General features: G+C 43.7%; 1 protein-coding gene across 1 annotated transcript in view; it reads right to left on the reverse strand.

Annotated features, from left to right (window-relative positions):
- gpr158a (G protein-coupled receptor 158a) overlaps positions 1-18,821 on the reverse strand; it is a 641,632-nt gene extending 622,811 nt beyond the window's left edge. The window contains exon 1 of the mRNA XM_041183940.1: positions 17,929-18,821. Coding sequence (XP_041039874.1) covers positions 17,929-18,821 — 893 coding nt within the window. The remainder of the gene's footprint in view (positions 1-17,928) is intronic.
- Between the last annotated feature and the right edge of the window lie 6,974 nt (positions 18,822-25,795).

Here is a 25,795-nt window from a genome sequence, read left to right on the forward strand (position 1 = left end):
GAGGTCATAGACTGTTTTGTAAACAAGGATTAGAGTTTTAAAATCAACACATTGCCAGACTGCGAGCCAGTGTACATCACCAAGCACAGGGCTGATGTAGGAACAGGACTTGATGCGAGTTAGGATGCAGGCAGTAGAGTTTTAGATTAACTAAATTTATGAAAGATGCAAGTTCTAAAGCATCCTCAATTATTCAAGGGTCACTGAACCACGGTTTATGTCGTGATTAGAGAAGGCGGGCCCGAAGCCTTCCTCAGGTGGAGATTGAACCACATCCTAGCTGTCTAGTCAACTGAGCTAACCGGTCCCCCAAATTCACCATCATTTTATGTAATGAATTATTTTGTTTGCAGCAATGGGGCTGTAGGCCAAACAGTTTGTAACAATTTACCAATGGGGGACAGCATCTCACCACATGCACTATATTTAATGTTCTGGTTAATGCTTTTGAGCTAAAATAGTGCAGCCATGAAATTAACACAAACATATAACTAGCTAATAATGGGAATTATATTTCTAAGAGCCTATAACAAATCCAACTGTGAGAGGTTGGAGGAGGTGGGCAAGGGAATAGAAGGAAGTGATGCCCAATTCAGACTTGCCAGAAGCCATTTGCCAGCTGTGATAATCTGAGGTGTAATACACCTTCAAGGGACTGTGAGCGATTGACCACGTGATTGTAAGATCCAATAGCTGTGTAACTTGGGCTACCAGGTTAATGTTAGTCTAGAATAGGGTCTGGCATACAGAGCACACATCATGTTAATGCTTTGTTGTTTGTGTAAATAAATAGTATGTGCTTCATTTCATATTGGTCTCTGTGTCTGCCGTATATTATAATCGACTCGCCTGCCGATAGATAAGCATGCAACCAGTTCACGAGCAAAGTATCCATAGTCATAACATAACACCAGCATTTATGGTGATCACCACTAAAATACCAGAAATCACCAAATGAAGTGGAGGACCAAACCTAATATCAAAAAAAAAACTCTCAATATCATTTTTGGTTGGTGAAGCAAGCAGCCTGGAGCAAAGTGAGCCTTTACTAAAAGTTAAAATGTTCAAAAAGTACTGATTTGTGTGTGAGGGGAAGTGCAAGCCACACATGTTTCAGTTTCACTAACACATTATGCACTTCATTTGTTTGTACATTAGTGACTAGTGGCAGTTAATGGCACAAAAATGTAATTTAAGATGCCTTGACCACTTGATGTCATTTCACCCTCACGATCCTTCATGGATCCTACTGCTTCCCTGAAACCTGTTCAGTATAAATTTATGAGAATAAATGAGAGGATACAATGGCTTAAACAGCTTTGATCATGTTAAAGAGTGCCAGGAAACAAGCATGATATTATTGGCAACACAAAAACAGAATTGCCTGGAAAAACTCAGCAGGTCTGGCAGCATCGGCGGAGAAGAAAAGAGTTGACATTTCGAGTCCTCATGACCCTTCGACAAAATGTTCTGTCGAAGGGTCATGAGGACTCAAAACGTCAACTCTTTTCTTCTCCGCCGATGCTGCCAGACCTGCTGAGTTTTTCCAGGTAATTCTGTTTTTGTTTTGGATTTCCAGCATCCGCAGTTTTTTGTTTTTATATTTTTATATATTTATGATATTATTGGCACCCACTGCCCCAGCATCCTCATTCAGAGAATGAGATATTGATGAAGGTTCAAGCCATTAGCTTATCCTTTCCAGAATAGATCAGACCAAATATCAGGCTTTTTTTTCCCACTCATCCACATCCACATACGTGTATTTGTCCAAAGCTGCAGCAGGTCAGCAGTAAAGAATTTATCTCATTCCCATGTTGGAAGCCTGGGACTGAGTATTGAATAAATGGAATAAATAAAGTGCCAGAATAGACAATAAACCACTCGGTCATCAACACATCATGGACTTCTCAGCTATTCCTTATGCTACATAATGAAAAGTGAAACATTACTTGACAAGAAAACAACCTCGGTATTGCTCTGTTAATTGATACACTGTAATGTTGTCAGAATTCGATATATACACCTTTCATGGAACCTGTGCAAAATTGCAACTTATCAGGCACTCAGACCAGAAAGCCATAGATTGGGCCAGAATGTTACAGGCAAGAAGGAGATCCCACCACTGGAGGTGAAAGCGGATTGCTAGCTCACACGGGCAGATGGTGGGACCTGGGGGGGCAGTATTTTATCAACAGCAGCCAATTAAGAGGCCGCTGCTGGGAGTGTCATCCAATTAGGGACGGTGCTCTGTCTCTCAGAGCTGCCAGCACAGTCAGAGAGGGGCGAGCTTGGCAGTGCAATCAATAAATGAGACTGCAGCTGAGGCTGCCGGGAGAAGGAGAGGGCTATGCTGAAGCACCTTCAAAGGGAGGGTAATAATTGTTTTGCAAAATGTCAGGCCCAGACAGGCAGACCCTGGCAATCAGAGAGGTGAACCCTGCAGTGACAGCACAAAACTGTGGACGGGCCCTCCATGGGTCATGGAGTTCCCAGCAGAGACGACGTCCCGTGGGAAACCGTTTTGATATAAAGTGGCCAGTAACTGGACTGTTAATTGAATTAATTGGGTGCCCGCCTCAGGTTGGTGGGTGGCTGCACCACTGCAGTTCCAGCTTCTGGGGATATCCTGTGGTGTTGGAAAAACATCAGGCTTCTCTCATGAGACCTTCCACTGCCATTTTACGAGCCCTCTCATTTCCAGGGGGCTGGTAGAATTCCAGCTAAGGAACCACTACAGCACAGAAGGAAGCCATGCAGCCCATCGGGTCCATGCCAAATTGTTGCAGATAACTTTAGTCCTTAGGGTACCACATTCTGAACAAGCAACGAAGTTGAGGTTCCATATGTTCCAGGAAATTTGTGCATATCTTGGCAAATTACAGCATCGAGTTAGTCACAGCCTGATAAATTAGTGGAACTTGATGACTGGATAATGGAAACGACATTATCAGTGTATCTGAGAATTGGGAATTATAGCAAGTGTAGAAGATGTGCATCCTAACAGTATACAGAGCAGGTGCTCAGGTCTCAACATGATTTATCCTTTCATCATTACAAGTTCCAAGAAGGTAACCCTCCCAAGGGATACATCAATGGGGAACAACTAGTCCTGTACTACCGTATTTCTAGAAATGTAAGCACTGCAGGAAAAGGAGAAGAGCAGCTTTCTAGGGTGGACAAAAAGATCAGAGAGTGAGCTGCTGAGAACTAGTAGATTATAAGAAAAGTTAAGAATCAGTTTGGACTCATTCTAAGTTATGGTATAAACTTTGCAAGTTCAGACATTCATACAAACAAGCTGTAAAATGGCAAAGGAACATCTCCTGAGGCATGTAGTATATTTGAGTCATGGACTTGAAGTTTGTGGTGCAGAAGAATTTACCAAAATCATTTATAACCAGGCCCTAGGTCATTTAGCCAGCAACTGAATTGGGAAACAAACAATTACCAGATCAGAGCTAAATTGCCAGAAACAGAATACAGAAGTGAATCTGTCAACCCTGCCAAACAAACCAGCTACTTTTCCTCTTTTTCTATCTATGTATATGGTTTTATTTACCTCCACACTCATCACTCTCAGTTTAAAAACAACCAGCTTTCAAAGGCAGGGTTGAGTTTAATCTCAGAATTGTCAGGTGTAAGAATTGTTAATTTTGAAATTATGCCTCTGCAGAAATTAGCTTGAGTAATTAGAACTGTTCATAAAACTGGGAATTTGGTTAAGTACAGTTGTGTTAGATGTGAAGAAGTATTCATTTCAAATGTAATGCAGTTCAATGAAACATATACGACAATTTATAACAATAGTATAATCAAGGAAAGATCATATATACAAAGAGAGAGAAGGAAAGGAGCTAGAGATAATATTACTAATGTAAACTTGAGAAAAATATATGTTAAAATAAAGAAAACAAGTCCATATAATATTTCATGCAGCAGCAGTTCTCAACTCATGGTACAGGCATCAATTCGAGCATACCCACCTGTCTGTCATATCGATGGAGCAGGACAGTGACAAGTACAACAGAAATATAATGCTCTGAAGGAGAGTTATGTGGACTCAAAACAATAACGCTGTTTCTTTCTCCACAGATGCTGCCAGACCTGCTGAGATTTTCCAGCATTTTCTGTTTTTATTAAAAAATATGTGCTTTGGACAAAATTCCGAGAAATGCAAGAAAACCAAGATTCTTAGTTTTCAAATTTTCTTAGTTTTCAAAGCAACGCCACAAAATACAACCACCTAAATAAAATGCCTGATGTCTATGTGCTGTGGCAGTTATTGGGACTCTTTGCGATGTAGGGAATTTTCTTGAATATGTCTCAGGTATTTTATCACTTTCCTTTGCATCTAGAATATACTAATCACACGACTGTCACCAATTCACAAGGGACGGTTTTCAGTAAGCAGCTAATGTGGGTCAGTCTCAGTTTCTATCTCCTCCATTGCTTTCCAATTCCCCTTGCTAATTCAATTCAGACAAGAGTATAATTTTGCCTATTTAGTTTGTAAGGGTGATTCTTATCATACCTCAGCTCATGGTTATTGTCAAGAGTAAAATTAACCTATGTAGCTCAAACCACAGAGGGATTCATGTAGAGAAATCTGTCCCAAAACCTACTGAGATTATTCAGGTAATTTTACTGATTACCCTCTCAGCTCAAGTTTCACTGAAAGGGAGCTGCCATAGTGCTGTAGCCCTAACTATGATCTGCGTTCTTTCCAAGCACTTCTTTTTTTCTAGGGTTGCCATGTCCAATTTTTCTTCCTGCTCCTCCAGAGCTGTTCAAATCCAAGATTTTCATGCATGGGCTACCGCTCAATGCAAGTGGAATTGGTGAATTAGCATGCTTTACTTCGCTGGTCCTGTGGTTCTGCGTTCTTCGGTCTTTTGAAAATAATGATGCTGAAAACTGATCTCAGTGTGACAACGCTGAGCTCTTTGATGCTAACTTTTACACCTTTCAGGAAAAGGTAGCACAAATTTATGACATGTCAACTCTCTCCTACTTCAACAAGGGTGCTTTCTACTATCTTCAGATCCTTTGTTCAAATGTTGTCTTGGGCTTAATTGTGTCCACTGGTAACACTTCAACTGTTGTTGAATGCCACCTTTTGACGTTAGTGGTAAGATTCCATTAGCAAGATGCATGGAATGTTGTATTAGCTCCCCCTGGCATATCAATTATGAGATCTCTCAAAACAAAAACAGAATTACCTGGAAAAACTCAGCAGGTCTGGCAGCATCGGTGGAGAAGAAAAGATTTGACGTTTCGAGTCCTCATGACCCTTCAACAGAACTGATCTCTCCTTTGATTTAAAGCCACCTTCACTGAAGTATCTTTATACAATTATAGATGTGGCAATACAGGGCTGAGCATAGTTTATGTTGATTGGAAATGGAGTACAGTGTATTGTAAAGCATCCATTTTACCTTAGTGGTTATCTTCACGTCATAGCTATGTCTTCCCCATGTCCTTCCATGTCTTTCCTGTTGCGGAGTTAACACTGATATATTCAGTAATCTAGGTCAAGGCAGCCTAGACTCGAACTTGATAAATATGTTGATTTCTAATCCAAAAACTGCCATCTTGCTCGATATGTATGTGATCAAGAAATGTTGGTGAGATCTCAGTCGGAGTCCTACTGGTTTCCAGATGTTGCACATTTCATTGCATGTACATTCAGATTTCATCATTGCATAGCTGTACATGCAGCCAATTCAGAGTGACTAACAACCACCCAGCTTTGTGACTGGTTGACAAGGGTAAAAATGAACATCAGTATAATTATTTCTTTGTAAGTAAATCAAATTAGAATGAGGAAAGATACTGTTGTTGATCTGCCTTCCTGTCTGATGCTCCTTTTCCTCTTACGTATTAGCAACTAGAATTTCTGCCTCACAGTTGTAAACAATAAGACCATGTAGCTTTTTGTCAACAAAAAGATAATTGATGCCTTTAAAATTTAAATGACATTTTAAAATTTTACATTTTTTAACATTAACAAGCAAAGATCCTTTTGATTCAGCTTAGTACATTTCTGTGATGTGTTGGCAAATAGAGATAGTTTAAGTTACATTGGTATTTGTAGGTGTTAGGAATGAGTTTTAACTTAAATGTTTAAATTTGATTTGTATTTCTGTTTCTGTGTGTCAAGAAAAGGTCAAATTGCGTTTTAGTTTCCTTCTAAAAGATGCTTGGATTTTTAATGAGGCTTTTACAACTGTTAAGCTAAAGTACACAAACAAGGGTGGAAGAATTGGGCTGTTGCCTAGCAACAGGGGTCCAGAGAGGTGGGTCCCTCCCAAAGGCACACAGAAAAGCTAGAAACAGTAGTTTATTTTGGAGTTCAGCTGGTTTTGAAGATAGCTGCCAGAGGAAAAGTCTAGATGGGAGAGAAAGCCAGTCCCAAGCTAAAGTTGGTTGAAAGTACCTGCCAGAGAGAGACTGGAGCAAAGGGAACAGATAGCCAGTCACAAACTAAGGAAAAGGCCCAAAAATCCAGGGGAGTGGAACAAGGGAACGTCTCAAGAAGAGCTTCTAGTCAAAGGAATCTTGAAAATGTCCTGTTAAGTGAAGTTAAAAGTGAAGGGAGGAGACAAAGGCTCCAAGCTTCGGAATTAAAGAGACAAAAGCTGTAGAAAGCAGATTTAAAGTGAGAACAACTTGCAAGAGGCAAGAAGGCTCAAAGAGACGGCTGAAGGTCTGTAATTCTTTGCAATGGGTGTGTGACGCAGTGGTACTACTGACAGCTGAGTCAGTGAGAGAGAGTGCATGGAAGATAGCTTGAATGCAAGTGACACTCCAGGGAAGAGGAACATCAAAAGGAGAGTTTGAAGCCCTGGAGGTAAACCCTTATGGAAGGTGACTGAGAGAAAGTGTCATTTTGGAGAAGATTCCAAGACGAGGTCTTGGAGAGTGGAGATTAGAAACTCTTGTGTGAAAGACAGAGTGTTGTGAGTTGATTGAGTCACGGTGTGACAAGAGTCTGGGGGAGTTGATGAGTGATCCATAACATCTGGCTGAGGTGGCATCTGTCACTTGGATTCAGAGTGCAGTTTGTCTGACCGCAAGGTACCTATTGGTTTACTTGGACTGTGTACTTACTGTGAACATTACAGTATAAGATAGCTTATGTAACTTATGTTATCCTTACGTATCTGTATATGTCTGTAAAGCTATAGTCGTGGGTGAAGGAATATTGTAGTATGGTTCATCTTTTCTTGTTTAATAAATGTTTTATTATTTTGTTAAAAGTTCATCAGCTGACTCCTGTGACTCGGTTCAGTAGCTACTCTCCAAGTATCTAAACAAACAAATTAAAATTTAGAACAAAAACAGAATTACCTGGAAAAACTCAGCAGGGCTGGCAGCATCGGCGGAGAAGAAAAGAGTTGACGTTTCGAGTCCTCATGACCCTTCAACAGAACTAGGTGAATCCAAGGAGAGGGGTGAAATATAAGCTGGTTTAAGGTGGGGAGCATTTCACTTGCATTTTCCCCAACTTATTCTACTGCATTCGTTGCTCCCAATGTAGACTCCTCTACATTGGAGAGACCAAACGTAAACTGGGCAACCGCTTTGCAGATCACCTGCGGTCAGTCCGCAAGAATGACCCAAACCTCCCTGTCGCTTGCCATTTTAACACTCCACCCTGCTCTCTTGCCCACATGTCTGTCCTTGGCTTGCTGCATTGTTCCAGTGAAGCCCAATACAAACTGGAGGAACAGCGCCTCATCTTCCGACTAGGCACTTTACAGCCTTCCAGACTGAATATTGAATTCAACAACTTTAGGTCTTGAACTCTCTCCTCCATCCCCACCCCCTTTCTGTTTCTTCCCCCTTCCTTTAAAAAGCCCACGTTAAACCAGCTTATATTTCACCCCTCTCCTTGGATTCACCTAGTTCTGTTGAAGGGTCACGAGGACTCGAAACGTCAACTCTTTTCTTCTCCGCCGATGCTGCCAGACCTGCTGAGTTTTTCCAGGTAATTCTGTTTTTGTTTTGGATTTCCAGCATTCGCAGTTTTTATCTCTAAATTAAAATTTAGGATCTATCAAGCTGGGTTCCACTCTGGGATCAGGCTTATCCAAGGGTAACCTCAGCTGGGATCATAGCAGATGAATATTTCACAAAACAAAAGGTACTGCAGGTGTGCAATCAATACAGTACAATTTTCTCTAAACCTTGCATAACAAAAAGGACTGGATTTTGGTAGGGAGGCATTGGGGGGGTTAGAAGGTGGGTGAACTGCAAATTCATGCAGCAGAGCAGCATGCTGGTTGCCCAATGTGTTGCCGCTTTCACATGATTTTTCCAGAGGCAGCTTCTCATTGAGAATGGCGACACACAAAGTAGCAGCAGTGCCTATTCATGGGAGTAAGCAGGCATGTGAGAGGTGGTTTGAGACAATTTTTAAATTTTCTCAGTGGCACACAGGCCCCACACCTTGTCATCATCTCATCCAAGCAGATGAGGTGGCTCTTAATAAAGTGGCAGGCATTAAATCCCCTGTAAATTTATATATCCCCTTTATTCCAGCAATAGTACTGAAGACTTGTGCTCCAGAACTTGCTGCGCCCGTAGCCAAGCTGTTCCAATACAGCTATAACACTAGCATCGACCCAGCTATGTGGAAAATTGCCCAGGTATGTCCTGTACACAAAAAGCAGAACAAATCCAACCCGGCCAATTACTGCCCCATCAGTCTACTCTCAATCATCAGTAAAGTAATGGAAGGGGTCATCAACAGTGCTATCAAGTGGCACTTGCTTAGCAATAACCTGCTCACTAATGCCCAGTTTGGGTTCTGCCAGAACCATGAGCTCCTGACCTCATTACAGCCTTGGTTCAAATATGGGCAAAAGTGCTAAACTCCCAAGGTGAGAGGTGAGGTGAGAGTGACTGCCCTTGACATCATGGCTGCATTTGACCGAGTGTGGCATCAAGGTGCCCTAGCAAAGCTGGAGTCAATGGGAATCAGGGGGAAAACTCTCCGCTGGTCGGAGTCATACCTTGCACAAAGGAAGATGGGTGTGGTTATTGGAGGTCAGTCATCTTAGCTCCAGGACATCACTGCAGGAATTCCTCAGGGTACTGTCCTCGGCCTAACCATCTGATGATTGCACAATGTTCAGTACTATTCGTGACTCCTCAGATACTGAAGCAGTCCATGTCCAAATGCTGCAAGGCCTGGGCAATAGCCAGACTTGGGCTTACAAGTGGCAAGTAACATTCACATCACACAAGTGTCAGGCAATTACCATCTCCAACAAGAGAGAATCCAACCATCACCCCTTGATGTTCAATGACATTATCATCACTGAATCCCCCACAGTCAACATCCTGGGGGTTACCATTGACCAGAAACTGAACTGGGCTAGTCATGTAAATACTGTGGCTACAAGAACAGGTCAAATGCTAGAAATTGTGCGATGAGTAACTCACCTCCTGACTCCTCAAAGCCTGTCCACCATCGACAAGACACAAGTCAGGAGTGTCTTGGAATATTCCCCACTTGCCTGGATGAGTGCAGCTCCCACAACACTCAAGAAGCTTGACACCATCCAGGACAAAGCAGTCCGCTTAATTGGCACCACATCCACAAACGTTCACCACCGATGCTCAGTAGCAGCAGTGTGTACCATCTACAACATACACTGCAGGAATTCACCAAGGCTCCTTTGACAGCACCTTCCAAACCCATGACTACTACCATCTAGAAGGACAAGGGCAGCAGGTACATGGGAACACCACCACCTGGAAGTTCCCCTCCAAATCACTCATTATCCTGACTTGGAAATATATCGCCATTCCTTCACTGTCACTGGGTCAAAGTCCTGGGATTCTCTCCCTAACAGCACTGTGGGTGTACATACACCACATGGACTGCAGCAGTTCAAGAAGGCAGCTCAGCACCACTTTATCAAGGGCAACTAGGGATGGGCAATAAATGCTGGCCCAGCCAGCGAAGCCCACATCCCATGAATGAATATAAAATAAATAAGTAAAAGGGGGAATAGCACACATGAGCTCAGGCACAGCTACTGATTTGCCATGGTGTAAACAGAGCTCCAGGATTATGAGTGTTGCCTGAAGAGTGAAACCTGCAGAATCAAGGGTGCTGTTAGAGAACCAGCTTCCCGAGCGTGTTGGGGCAGCAGTGACGGTAACGGCTGTGTATACAGAGGGAGATGGTGGCTGAGTTGCACTCGCTCCTGGAAAACAATCTTATCCCTCAAGACACAAGGGAATGCCCTAAGCCAGTAGCTGTCGAGCTCCCAGTGACCTTGAACTTTCTAGAATCTGGCTTGTTTCAGGGGTCAGCAGATGTGACATCCACAGCGGCATATCTCATGCACATTTTCTGAGAGCAGCTGACTTCATTGCCTTCGGCACAGATGCAGTCAGTCAGGCAAAGAGGGATTGGTGCAGGGCAGGATCAACTGCACACATGGAGCCATCACAGCCCAGCTGCCTCAAGCCAGAGCATTCATCAATAAGAAGGGCCTCAATTCATTAAATGTGCAGTTGGTGTGTGACCATCGTAAGCTGTTCCTGCAGGTGTGCACTAAGCTTCTTTTCAGCTGGGATGATTTATTCATCCTGAGGCAGTCACAGATGCTGCAGCTGTGCATTCCATCACACAGCCTCTGTGAATGGCTCCTGACAGGCACAGGGTGCCTAGTGGCTGCTGACTCCACAACAGAGGCACCGGGCAGATACAACTGCTGTCGTATCAGCACAAAGTTCACATTGAGCAAGCCATTGGCCTCTTGAAGATGCGATTCAGGTGCCTTGACCTATCGGGAGGGTAGGACAGCCTTCAGTGTGATTCTTCAAGAGTTCCCTGCATTATTGTGATCTGCTGTGCTCTCCACAACATGACCATTCAGAGCGCAGTGTAACTGGAGGAGGTCCATGGCGGGGGGAGTGTGCCACCCTGTCAGAGGATTAGGATTTTGATGAGGACCATGTCAGGACCACTCAGAGATCGGACTCATGTGGTGACACACGGACCAGGATGGCAGGGGATGCCGGGGTGCCCTGATCCCGGAATCAGAATCACAGAATTATTACAACACAAAAGGAGGCCATTCCCGTCTCCTGGACAGGGCACTAATTTCGTAACTGAAGTTCCACATCCCTGGAACCATTCTCGTGTATCTTTTCTCCGCTCTCTCTAATGCCATCACATCTTATCTACTATGTGGCAGCCAGATCTGGACACAATACTACAGTTGAGGCCAAACTAGTGTTTGAAACAAATTTAACATAACCTCCTTACTTTTGTACTCTATGCCCCTATTAATAAAGCCAAAGATATTATGCTTTATTACCTCACAAAACAAAAACAGAAACAGAAATACCTGGAAAAACTCAGCAGGTCTGGCAGTATTGGCGGAGGAGAGACAGTTGACGTTTCGAGTTCTCATGATCCTTCAACAGAACTAAGTAAAAGTAGGAAAGGGGTGAAAAAAGCCTTAAACCAGCCTATATTTCACCCCTTTCCTACTTTTGCTTAGTTCTGTTGAAGGGTCATGAGGACTCGAAACGTCAACTGTGCTCTCCTCTGCCGATGCTGCCAGACCTGCTGAGTTTTTCCAGATATTTCTGTTTCTGTTTCTGTTTTGGATTTCCAGCATCCGCAGTTTTTTGCTTTTATATATATGCTTTATTACCTGCTTTCTCAACCTGTCCTGCCACCTTCAATGATTTATGCGCATATACACCCAGGTCCCTCTGCTCCTGCACCCCTTTAGAATTGTACCCTTTATTTTATGTTGTCCTTCCATATTCTTCCTATCAAAATGAATCATTTCACACCTCTCTGCATTGTACTTCATCTGCCATTTTCTAACCATTCCTCCAACTTGTCTATGTCCTACTGAAGTTCTCCAATAGCCTCCTTATAGTTCACAATAATTGCAAGTTTCATATCATCTGCAAATTTGGAAATTGTGCCCTGTACATCAAAGCCTTGGTCATTAATATATTATCAGGAAGAGGGAGGGTCCCTGAAGTGACTCCTGGGAACTCCACTACAAACCTTCCTCCAGTCTGAAAAACATTAACTACTCTCTGTTTCCAGTCACTCAACCAATTTTGTATTCATGTTCCTACTGTCCCTTTTATCCTATGAAACACTTCTCCTGAGCCTGGCAGATCCTTCAATGGAAGCAGCAAATCCGGACATCAAGTTTATGTACAGCAGGCCCAATCCAGATTCCAACATAGGTCCACTCCTCATGGAGATCAGAACATCGCGATTTCCCAGAATAAAAACCACACAATGAGTTATTTTTCATCATTAGTCGTTTTAATCACATTAAAATGTAGGTATTGAATAAAAAGTTTAGAACTTGCAGCCAATGTGATACTACTGCTTTCTTGTGAGAGTTCCTACATGGTGCTCCCCCTGTGGCTGGAGCTGATATGGGGGCAGTCCTGGTGGCTAAGATTCCAGTGGCATCAGTTCCCAGGCTTGTGATATGCGTGGTGGCACTGTGACATTCTGTGCCAACTGCATTTGTGCAGGAGCACCCTTAGTCATGGGGATGTGAGCCTTATTGTTTGTCTCAGTCAGAGGGGTGGAGGGTTCTGCTTCAGAAGATGGGGTCTCTTCAGTAGTGGTACCATCCACATCATCCTCAACCCTTTCATGGCCTGTCTGCATGCCCACACTTACCAAATGCGGGAGAACATCTGATTGGGCATGCATGCATTGAGGTGCCATCACTGCAATGCACTGGTCAATGACACAAAATGCATCATACAATCTATTCATGCCAATTTGCTGCTCCTGCATCCATTCAGAGCATGCCACATTTAACCCTCCATGATGGGAGGTCACTTTTTCAATAGAGGAGCTCATTGTCTCACATGCCTGAGACATTGCAGTGCTCATGTCCTGAACAGAGCCTTCCATTTTCTACACAAGAGTCCACACTGCCTCATGAAACTCTGCCAGATGTCTGAACATCTCCTGCTGCTGCTCCACCAGCACCTGTATTGTGTATGACCCTGAGGCTCAGCATTGCTGTTGGGTATGCATGGCTAGAGCTGTTCAAACCTCCTTTGCCTCCATTTCGTGTTCCTGCTCCTGCTCACATGCACTGTGATGCTCACCTTGTGCTATCCATTCAAATGTCACCAGCGGGGCCACCAAGATGCAGGTATCTGCACTAGTGGAGGGTGTGCTTGACTCCTGTGATGGTGATTCCTCAGAGGGCAAGTCGCCCTCTGAGGTAACCATGCCCCCCAAACATGGTAGCTGCTCCTGATCCTCTAGCATTGGCCCTGCGTAAGAGAGAAAACATCAGTTATTCACCTTCCTTCCTCTCCGCAGCTGCTTCACCAGACAGCTGGTAGCACATCAGTGGCACCTACTGCATACAACTTCACAAAGTAAGATGCCGCACCATGGCTCATTCATGAAGCAATCAATATACTTTCGCTCTCTCTGCTACACACCAATCTCACCATTGACTGCTTGCACTGCGACCATCCTTCCAATGTCAATGGCATCCTCCTCCTCCCTGGGCACCAATATTGCTGTTTGAACACTCCACCCTCACAATAGCTTCTCTTGTGGATATTGCGTGATTTTTTTTTTCTCTTGTAATGTGAGGGTGAGGATTTCAGCTACAGTTATCTTTTTATCTTCTCCACTTGACCATCATAATCCACAATTAGGAGTGATAATCCTGACATTGCACTAACCCATCCTCTCAAACATACACAGCTTTGATCCCTTCAATCACGTGTGGGTGGGCATTGGGCACACATCTCCTTAATGTTCCTAAACACTGCCTGGCTTGATGCCCTCCTGTTCAGACATGTGCAATCCCTTTAAGGCCGTCCTGGCAGACAGCTTGGCTTTGCATGTACTCAATTTTCCAGAACTCAGAAGATCACTGAAATGTTTCCTGCAGTGGACACATGTCCTGCTCACCACCCTGCAGATGGCCTCTCTGGCGACTGCAAGCCATGCCTCCTTAGTTTGCTTCCTCATGTCAGTCTCCAGGAACAAAATGTTCCTCCTCACTCTCACTGCCTATAGCATAACCTATAGAGAGGTGTCACTTATCTGTGGGGCCACCCTACCCTGATAGACTGTCATGTTAATGACCTGATAACATGGTCCCTCAGGGCTGACACTCTGGTTGAATCCAATTTGAAGGTTGACAGGCGCTCTTTACAATGACTTCCACCACTTTTATCTCCCATCTCCTGATTGTGCCTGCTGTCTATTGTTGGATGGTTATCGTGGAGTGATGCACTAACTGGGTGTCTCCAGCAAAAATGCTGGTGTGAATCACACTCTGACCTTCGGTGAGGTCAGGATCTGGAAATGGTCCCAACTTCGGAATACCAGCAACCTCGACAAAATTCAGCCCAGGATCTCTGCTTAAAATACACAAGCAATTAACTTGAACAAGATTTTTGAGATTTGTCTTATATATTTTTTTCAAATTATTTTCCAACATCATCTGGGCATATATTGTTAGAATATGAAGGAAATGTTGACTAAATGGTATTACAGCAGGAAACAGTTGACTGAATGGTATTACATGCTTCATTTCACAATTCTGCACAAAAATAACAAGCCAAGATCAGACTTTTGGAAGAAGCCTTTGAGTTCAAAGTTTAGTAAGGGTATCAAACAAAAGGCATAAACAATGATTCCATTGATAAATGTAATGATGGCATTGTGAAATATATATATATTTGATTATAGAAATGGTTTAAACCCTCATTTTGTACAATATAAACTTCAATTACTGAGGAAAAATGTGGCAGACGATTTCATTCAGAAAGCATTTTGAATGATTGAATGACACGTGAGGGGCCCTCAACCAATGAATATTACATAGAAAGCAATTTATAAAACACTAAAAGTCCTATCACTGTGGACACTTGCCACTCACAAGGGTCATAGGTAATTGCAAAAAATGCTGGTGCTTTTATATTGAAATTTTACTAAAAACTGGTTAACATTGAAGTTTTCACTGGAACACAAAGCCCCGTGTATCATTCATCTAATGCACATGCATCATGCACCAAATGGCACACTTGTTTACAGGTGCAAAAACACTCTTTTTGAAAAGATCTAAAAGCTACATCAGTTACAACTACTCTCTAACTGACTTGAGTTTATAAGCAACCACAACAACAGGATTCTCCCTTTTAGACCAGTGACCTTAAAGAACCAGACCAGGGTTAGGAGCTACATATCACAACTGTAATTGTACAACATGATGTAAGATCCTGCTAGTATTAATATAATACAAGCAGCAAATTAGTATCCAGAAAACAATGCTTTGCATCAGCCTACTAAAAAATAGTTCTAGTTTTGCTACTGGAAATTATGACACAGTTCAGACCGTCTGTATATTCCTCGCTAACAGTTAGCCCTCATTCACTCTGCTGTAGCATCCTCAGTTCAAACTTTTCAGGAACATTGGGAATGTGCGTCCCCAATTTTAATCACTGCACAATGGGTAGCCGTGCTTTCATCTGCTCGAGCTCTATTTACCCTCCGTAAATATCTTCACCTCTCTCCTCTTCCCTAAGATGCCCCTTCAAACCTTCCTCTATGAGAAAGCATTTGGTCGCCTGCCCCTGATATCTCCTTATGTGGCTTCGCGTCAAATGTCATTAGATAAAAGTATCTTTCAACGTTTTTTTCAATGTTTGGGGTCCTATATAATTGCTATTTTTTTTGCTGAATTGCTAGCTGAAAAAAAATAAAGTCCACCTGCTTCACCTTCAACCAGTTGCATGACATAATGATAATGGCGTGGTTGGCTAATCATAGCAACCAATCTCTATCAATCAGTTCACAGGAGACACAAACACACCAGAGAAATCGTAATGGTGTTACTGAGCTTCATATGATTAAAAATGTCGGATTTGTACAATATCCGTTTTTTTCGATTATTTTTGTCAAAGACTTCTTCTATCAATGAATCATCCACTGTTTGGGCGAATTTAACTTCAAAGTTCGATTATGCAGCCACTACACCATTCAAAGCGCAGGTTTTAGCTTTATGTCAGTATGTGATGGGGGGGGGGGGGGGTTGCGGTGGTGAGTGGGGGAAGAAGGGATAATAGAGTATATTAAACTTGTGTTGAAAGCAGTCGCAATACAATACTTGAGAGCTCCCAAAATTCAAATCGAATTTCCGAATGAGTTTATGGAAAATGCCATTTGTTCCGCCCCTATTCCACGCAATTCGCAAACCAAGAAGATACATACAATCCCATTTATTGGTGCCGTGCAAACAGGTAGCGCGTCACTTAGAAGTTTATGGCCATCATCGTGATACCCATAGTGAGTCCCTAATTACCATAATCTGGTTCCGGTAACCTTTCACTTCGCTCCTTCCCAACAGCTCAAAGCCCTGGACATGTGTTAAAATGAGACTTTCTACTGGGAAAATGAGCATTATGTTGCATTATGGTGGAAATTACACTTTAAAATATTCTTAAAATTTCAAAGCAGCACAGCCAAATTAGCAAAAAAAAAATCAATGCTCCCGATCTGCGGATCATACAGGTAACAAGAAAATGACATTTACAAACAAGCTCTTGGTTTCACTTCAGCTGCAGCATGTTTTACCCAAGCACATATTTTGGGGAATGTCAATTTACTTTCAGGCTGAACCTGTCGTTCGACTTTACCAAGTAAAAATTTTTTGTACAGCACAATGCGTTTAAAGATTTCAACTCAAACGGGGAGAGGAGTCGCATCAATTGTAGATTTCAAGCCAGAAAGGCCCGAAAAAACAATTTCTTTAATAACAAAGAGGGGAAAAAATGTGAATAATCACAGTTTTCTTCTGGGTTGCCGAAGCTGTGAGTATTGGGCGCTTTGCAATCTGGTTAACGCGTCAACGTGAAGATGAATCAGTTGTGTTGTGACTGCTGGATCAGGACACATTACAGGGAGAACACAACTCAATCACACTGACGTAAAAAAAAAACGGCAGTGTGGGGGAAACACGCAAACTTTGGAACGAAAATAACCCACCGGCAGCCTGGAAATAAACCAAAGGCGCATTTAATAAGAAATCGGCCCCTTTACACCGGCTCCTCGCACGCTTTGTGTCTGGGCTGTATCTCAGGCCATTGACACAAATCACATCTAGAATGGAAATCGGCTGCTAATGGTTTTAGGCGTGTTTACGTCATCTAATGGAGCCCATTCATATCTGTAAAATGTAGCAATAGTAAACAGTCTGCCAGTGCGTGCAAGTTCAATATTTGACATATTATTAAGATGGAATAAACCGAGCTACTCCGCTATGAAATGCAGCGTTTCTAGTCTCCACAAACACTGAGACGTGTCGAATTGGCCATTCCTCTCTTTCCAGGAGATACATTTAAAGACGCTTTATTTGAAAAATTTAGAGGAAGGACAGTTATGATCCCCGAAAGACTCCAAGACGCTTCCCCCGCGGACCCTCCCCACACGAGCACAAGTGCATTTTCTGGTGTTTCGCGGAATTATCATTTAGACAAACACGTCCGAGTTCTCCTGTGGACATTACTAGGTTAGCTGTTCCGGTATCGGAGTGTCTCTTTCACTTGCCCTCTAACATTCTGTGTACAAGATGAAAGTTCACTGAGAGAACACTTTCCAAACTGTTTCTTTCATTTCTCCAAAAAAATTCTCTCTGACCAACAAGAATGTTATTTCCCCCGCCACGGACACACAACAATCAGATCAAATGTCTGACTAAATAGAGAAAAAGACAATATATTTAGCTTTGAAAACATTAAGAAGTGCATTTCATATGGCGAGGCTATGTTATATTTCCTAACTTGTTACATGAGTTGGAGGCTGTGTGGATCTGTACAGAGCTGACAAGATCTTGGTCTGAACTGACTTGTGGGTTCTGTTATAGAGCTGCTCACCTAAACTCGGGCTTGAAATCCGGCTTCAACCCGTAAAAGGACGTGGAGAGAGTCAGCAGCCACAGAGGCTTGTATTTCCCGTGTTCACATTCCAGGTAGGGCGCCGACCACTTGATGTGAGTTTTATCCACCAGGTACCTCATGCCTCTCTTCCGCATGGAGGAATGGACCGACTTCAACTCATCCCTCAGCAGCTTCCTATGAAGGTAAGACTCGGGGGAGCGCTGCTGTTTCAGGCGGTTGAACCACTCTGTCTCGATGCTGTGGTTCGCCAAGTGACGAGCGCCGGCTGACAGATCTTGAAGGAAGATCTGGTTGTCTATCCTGGTGGCCTGGAGGAAGAGCTGGGGAGGGGAGGTGAATGGCTGGACATCAAAAGTCACCACCGCTCGATGGACTTTGGGGTCGCCCTCCAGAATACTCCTAACTAGAGCGTGATACCACTCAATATCCTCCTTAATGGTCAGCTCCCGAACCCCATTAGTTTGTAAGATCATATTTAAGAAATTGGTGGCATGGACTACGGTGTCCATGGCACTGTGGAGTGATGGGTGGATGTTCACTGCATCAGAGGCCTCTTTTAAATTTGACAATTGGTATCTCTTAGTACAGTTAGCATAGCCAAGCTTGGAAGGGTCTCCAGTGTGAAGGAAAGCCCAGATAGGAGTGGGCAGACTGTCATGTTGTTGATGTGGGCTGCCGCCGCCGCTCTTGGAAGATCTGGCCGCATTTGATGGGTTCGGGGACTGATGTCTGTTGTAAATCGGTTGCTTCTCATATCTGTCCACTTTCTCCCTCTGTTGCGCGGACCGTCCGTCCAAGCCGGGGCTGGATCCAAGGATGAATCCTAACTGGATGTGAAGGACCAGAGGCAGCAGCAGGAAGCCAGCCATCTCTGCCTGCCAAAGCCGGTTCCCCTCAGAGTCAGTTTATGGCGGCAAAACGAATGTGGAAGCGGGCACGGAGAGAATGGAATCTAGACATTCCCCTGGGCAGCCCCAGAGAAACGCACCCCCTCCAGGGCTGAGATGTCAACACTGCCTCAGCTCTATAAATACAGCAACACGAAAGGAGCGGAGCAGGGCAGGTCACCCGGCTCTCTCACTGATGCTATAGTTAGCCGCTTACGTCTCCATCCCAACCGATTGCATTGCTGCCTCTTTAATGTTCTTCAGCAGCTTGTGAAGATCTCCGCGGCCAGAAAGGGCTCGGGGCAGAAGGGTTTTCCGTCCCGGTGACTTTTTCTCGCCCCCATCGCCACCCGGGGGATCTCTTGTACTCACTGTAAAGCACGGGAGGCAAGAGCAGCTCTCATCAAGTGAGGGACGAGGTAGGGGTTAGCACTAGGACGCGGCATTCATTTCACACTTTCTTTTTTCGCAACAACTCCACCCACCCTTTCAGTGTTTGTGTGTGTGTGTGTCCGCCGGGCGCCCCAGCCAAGCACAGCCACTGGCTAACCGGCTGCTCCTCAAACACCCCGCCCACCCTCACCACCCCCGCCCTCCCATTGGCTGCTGCTGCCTTGCTCGGCGGCGTCATCCGAGCTTCCCCGCCCCTGGTTGGTGTAGACTCCTGTCAATCAATGCTTGATTTGGGGTAGGGGGGTGGTGTTGGTGCTGGCTCACTGCCGCCCGTCTGACTTCCCAACACAACAAACAATGTGAGCGGCCTCGTCCGCGGCTTCCTGGGCAGGACGAGCCGTGCGGCCAGAGGAGAGGCGCAGACAGAGGCACCTCGACATGAATTGCAGGGCTCACTGTGTGCCCGGCTCTTCACACAAACACTAGGCAATCTCCGTGCGCTGTGATCTGGCCTGATGTCATCTCTCATGCAAGCATTTTGTTCCAACTCTTAATAAAATACCAGAACCTGCAGTATCTTCTTTTTTTAGATATGCACATAGCCAGTACATTACTGTGCCGAATAATTTAAGCACAAAGTTATGCCTGTTTTATACATCTAAATATATATATAAACTGCTGATGAGAAGCTACTTGGTGATGTTGGGTTGCTTGGTTGGTGCTGAAAGAACAGCGCCGTGAGCGCGATCCGGAGCATTCAATTGTGACCTCAGGGGCCCGTCGCAAGTCATCTGAACGCAAACATTCCCAGCAAAAGTGATAGACCCGACGCTGCTCATTTATTGTCTAATCAAACAACAAATCTGCACAGAAAGATGGAAAATGTCGACCAAAAGAGACCATTCAAATTCATCAGGTTGCCTCAGAAATACAACTTTCCTTCCTCAGCGATTGGAAATCGGTCGCAATTACGTCCCTTTTAACCTGACAAAATGTTTTACATACAAACATATGAATTAGGAGCAGGTGTAGACCACTCGGCCACTCGACCCTACTACGCCATTCAACAAGGTCGTGGCTGATCTGAATGTAACCTCAACCCCACATTCCTGCCAACCCCACCCCCCCATAACCTTTCACCCCCTTGTTAATCAAGAATTTATCTAGCTCTGCCTTAGAAAGATTCTGCTTCCACCACCTTTTGAGGAAGAGAGTTCCAAAGACCCAATGCCCTCTGAGACAAAAAAAAATCTTATCTCTGTCTTAAATGAGCAACCCCTTTTAAACAGTGACCACTAGTTCTAGATCCTCCCACAAGAAGAAGCATTGTCTCCACATCCAGCTTGTCAATACCCCTTAGGATCTTAAAGGTTTCAGTTAAGCCACCTCTTACTCTTCAAATTCAAATGGACATAAGCCCAACCTGTCCAGCCTTTCCTCACAAGACAAACTGCCCATTCCTGGTATTAGTCTAGTAAACCTTCTCTGAACTGCTTCTAATTCATTTGCATCTTTCTTTAAATAAGGAGACCAGTACTGTATTTAATACTCCAGATGTGGTCTCACCAATGCCCTGTACAACTGAGGCATAACCTCCCTACTTTTAGCAAAATGATACACTTTAGTTTTATAAATTGGCTTCAATCACCACATTTGTGTAATTGAAAAAAATGTGATGGTCATTGCAAAATGTTAACAAAAATGAGCCAATATAAGACTATTAAAGTAACAGTTTGTTCATGTCAGTTTAAGCAAAAGCCCATTGAATTAGTACTGCTGGTTATTTATAAAAACTATCCAGAAACTTAAGTTCACAGTAGTTAATTCATGTGTTATATATATCTGATCTCAAAGATGCTAATGGTTATAGGCTGCAAAACAAATTTGTTTTCTACAATGTGCACAGTCAGACAGATAATGAATGTTTTTTTACATCCTGCTGCACGTCAGGTACCTTAAGTGTCATTCATTTGCTCAGTAAAAAAACAGTTCAAGGCATCAAATTGCAAAGATTTTAAACTAATTGGGTTATCATTCCAGGGATCATAAGGGAGGAGATTGAAATCTGTTGCAAAGTGGCAGGTTATGTGATACTGCACAGATGCTGGAGGTGAAAAGAACACGTTTGGTGCATAAGGAATCCCCCATTATCAACATCGTGGGGGTTACCATTGACCAGAAACTGAACTGTACAAGCCATATAAATACTGTGGCTATGAGAGCAGGTCAGAGGCTAGGAATCCTGCAATGAATAACTCACCTCTTGACTCCTGAAAGCCTGTCCACCATCTATAAAGCACAAGTCTGCTTGCCTGGATGAGTGCAGCTCCCACAACACTTAAGAAGCTTGACACCATCCAGGACAAAGCAGCTCACTTGATTGGCACCACATCAACAAACATTCACTCTCTCCACCACTGACACATAGTAGCAGCAGTGTGTACCATCTCCAAGATGTACTGCAGGAATTCACTTCTTAGACAGCACCTTCCAAACCCACGACCGCTACCAGCTAGATGGACAAGGGCAACAGATAGATGGGAGCACCACCACCTGGAAGTTCCCCTCTGAGTCACTCACCATCTTGATTTGGAAATATATTGCCATTCCTTCACTGTCGCTGAGTCAAAATCCTGGAACTCCCTTCTTACCAGCACTGTGGGTGTGCCTACACCACAGGGACTGCAGTGGTTCAAGAAGGCAGCTCACCACCACCTTCTCAAGGGCAATTAGGCATTAGGATCAAGTCAGAGGCTGGGTATCCTGACAGTCCAAAGCTTTTCCACCCTTAACAAGGCAGGTCAGGAGTGTGATGGAATGCTTTCCGCTTGCCAGAAATGCCATTCCAGAAGCTGGACACCATTTAGCACAAAGCAATCCATTTGATCAACCCTGCATCCAACACCTTAAACATCTACCCCCTCCACAACATGGCTGCAGTGTGTACCATCTACAAGATGCACTGCAGAACATGCCAAGGCTCCTTCAACAACACCTGCTAAACCCATGACCTCCAACATTTAGAAGGGCAAAGGCAGTAGCCACATGTGAACTCCATCACTTCAAAGTACCCCCCCCACGCCCCCCCCCCCCCCCCCCCCCCCACACACACACACACACACACATCCAAGTCACACACCATCTTGACTTAGAAAATTATCATCAGTCCTTCATCATTGCTGGATCAAAACCCTGGATTGTCCTCTCTAATAACACTGTGGCAGTATCTTCACAATAAAGACTGCAGATGATATAATTAGGCACTGCTACCATTTACCTTCATCCTGTCTAATTGCAAATTGTTTTTAAACAAAACTGCAAATGTTTACAACAGTTTTTGAGTCTCCTTTGTGAAGAACAGCTTGTAATTGACCAGTCAGAACACTTGCATGCAGCAGCTCGAGATTTGCTCTTAACATATCTCCCTCTGTACTGCTCACATCATGTGTTCAGATGTAGTATGCGTTTGCTGGTAAGTACTAATCTGAAGTCATATTCAATTGCAAGGACATCATCTGAAATACTGTGTAGTAGATGGTTCAAAAGGATCCTTGTAAGGATATTTCCACGATTGAAAGAAGACTTATTCCTTGGTAGTTGCCACATGCATTTTTGGATCTTTTCCACTTCCAGATGCTGACTAGGTTGGCATCTTTAAGGCCCAATGGAACTTTTTCCTGATCCCAGATACTCTTGAAGATGATTGTAAGTTTGTTAACAAGCTCTGCATTTTTATACTTCCAAAACTCTGATGGAATGCCATCTTAGCCAGGAATCTTGATTTATTTGGTTATTTGATTGATGTTTATCACCTCTTCAGTGGAATGAGAAGAGACAGACTTTCTTTATCAGGCAACTGCTCATAGTTGGGACTTAGAGCTAACCATGGGATAGACAATATGATGTTTTCAGCATGACTACAAGAAAAGCGCAATGAGCAATATCAGGATCTATATATACTGTTCATCGATCTAACTAAAGCTTTTGACATTGTGGGTCAACTTGTTCTATGACATTTGCTCTCCAAGCTAGGATGTCTGATCAGGTTTGTCAATATCCTGTGCCTGTTGCGTGATGGCATGGTTGGATGTGTATGTGTCTGTGGCAGGATGTCTGATGTCTTTGACGTAAGCTGCAACATTAAGCAAGGATGTGTTGTGGCTCCACAACTCTTCAACCTCTTCCTTGTTGCAATGTTTAAGGAAACCACCAGGGACATGCTAACAGACATCGACATTCAGTTCCATTCAGGGAAGCTTGTTACAGATGTGAGCTTTTATAAGATTGTTATATTTTGGGTCTATGTCTTTAATGAAGGGTGAAATAGAAGAATGAAAGGGGTCATGTGACCAGTTCTGAATTCTGCTGACAACTAGCCCAGTTGGCTTGGTTGTTAAAGATTAAGTATTGGGAGTTGGGCGGGGGGTGGGGGGGGGGGGGGGGGGGGGGGGGGGGGGTGTGGTGGGGGGTGCGGGGCGGTGGTGCAGGTGCTGGGGGGGGGGGGTTGTGCATTTTGTTTTACTGAGAAGAAGGTGCAAGATATTCACAGTTGTAAACAATAACCAGAGCAACTGTGCTGACAGTGGATAGGCTGTCAGGCTCCAAGTCCCAGGGTGTCAGGAATGTCAGGTTTGGTAAATGTTTACCGTTTAATCTTTCTATTTAATTTCAAGATATAATGGAGTTGCGGGGGGGTGGGGGGGGCGGGAGGGGGGGCGGGTTTGCGGGGTGGTGGTGGTTGAGAGGATAGCTAATTAGCCTTTCTACCTCGATACAATCTGATTCCCACACCTTAAAAGTAAGTTTGGGGATTATCAGCTGAGAAAAGAAAGGAGAGCTAAGAATCATTTTGGATTGGTTTCTGGAGAATGAAGTTTCAACTTAAAGAACAGAGTAAAGTATAACTGTAGAGGGAGACTTTTGGTTTTAAATGTTAAATGGGGGATCTTTTCTGTAGTTTAGAGTATAAGTTGCCTCTGAAATAGCGTATAGTAAATGTTGCTTTTAGTTTGTGTCTGTCAGTAAAGGTCTTAAAACTAGAAATCTTGCTGGGTAATCGTTTCAGTGACTCACAGGAAGTTTGATTTCTTTTTAAAAGTTATTGATCTCCATGGGGAATGTAACAAACTTTTCAATCTCTTCAGACTGCATGCCTCCACCAAAGTCACAGAGACAGTAATCAGAGGACCTCTGTATGCAGATTATTGTCCAGGCTATTGCAAACAAATTTTCAAGTGCTGCCAAAAACATTAATCTCCAAACCAATGTCTTCAAGGATGTCATGTTTTAGCCATCACCAGGCACACATCATGAAGCAGCCAACATAACCTTTGATGGCACCAAATTCAAGGTTATAGAAAAATTCTCATATCTTTGTAGTGTGCTCTCTAGGGATGTCACTATTGATGAAGGTATCAGTGCAAACTTCCAGAAAGCAAGTTCTGCCTACAGCTGACTCCAAGAGCATGTCTGAGAACAGAATGGCATTAAGCTGAAGACTAAAATCAAATTCTACCAGGCCATTGTCCTTACCACCCTGCTGCATGGTGCAGAACCCTGGGTCTGCTATAGGCATCACATCAAAGCTCTGGAACATTTCTCTCAAAGACACCTGAGCTCTATCGTGAGAATTCAATGGCAGGACAAAATTGCAAAAAAAAACACCCTTCATCATCCTGGGTTCAACAGCAGAGACTATCCTCTAGAAAATTCAACTTAGATGATCATGTCTCCCACATGGATGATTACAGAATCCCCATGCAGATCTTCCATGCGGAACTGTCTCAGGGCAAATTATATCAAGGTGGTCAGTCCAAGTGGTACAAGGATACCCTAATAATGAGCCTTACAAACCCCTGCATTGCAGTCCACCTCTCTTAGGAAAACACTAGTGGACTGGCCCATGTGGCGGTGAGCACAGAAATTTGGTTCAGGATGCTTCAAACTCGCAACATCCAACGTGCTCGGGAAGGCCAGAGGCGGCATAGCTGCAGAAGTTGCCCCTAGGAGCAGTGACAACATGAGCTGCCAGTGGGCATCCATGGCAATTCTGCATTGGACTCTTCAGTCAAGAGAGAACGCACAGAAGACATTGAAGTCACTTTCAGCTTGGATATATTTGAACAAAAGAATCTACCATTATTCAGTTGCAAGGAATCATTTGTTTTTAAATACCTTAAAAAATTCTGCACCTTAAAGCCAATATACTTTATCCTGGCAGCTCCTTGTTTAAGTTGTTGTATATTGGGCGTTGTTGTGATTATACACCATCAGACTGATTGGCACAGCCTTTCATTGTAGAAGTGCATCTAATGATGTCTGCTGTTAGTTGGACTTGCCCTTCAACATCTAGATTTTTAACATTGTTTTTCCATTCCAAGCTGCTGAAAGTGTGAACTGATAACGTTGCAATAGGAAAAACCAAGGGCGGCGGTGGTGGGGTGGTGGTTGGGGGGGAAGGTTGCGCAGTAGTGGGGGCGGAAATCTGGGAGCTGAGTGAATAGGACAAGCAACACTGTGTATCTTTTTAACCATTAGATTGGAGGATTGCAAAATAAACAGTG

This window comes from Carcharodon carcharias, chromosome 3, assembly GCF_017639515.1.
Source record: "Carcharodon carcharias isolate sCarCar2 chromosome 3, sCarCar2.pri, whole genome shotgun sequence".
Classification (NCBI taxonomy): domain Eukaryota; kingdom Metazoa; phylum Chordata; class Chondrichthyes; order Lamniformes; family Lamnidae; genus Carcharodon; species Carcharodon carcharias.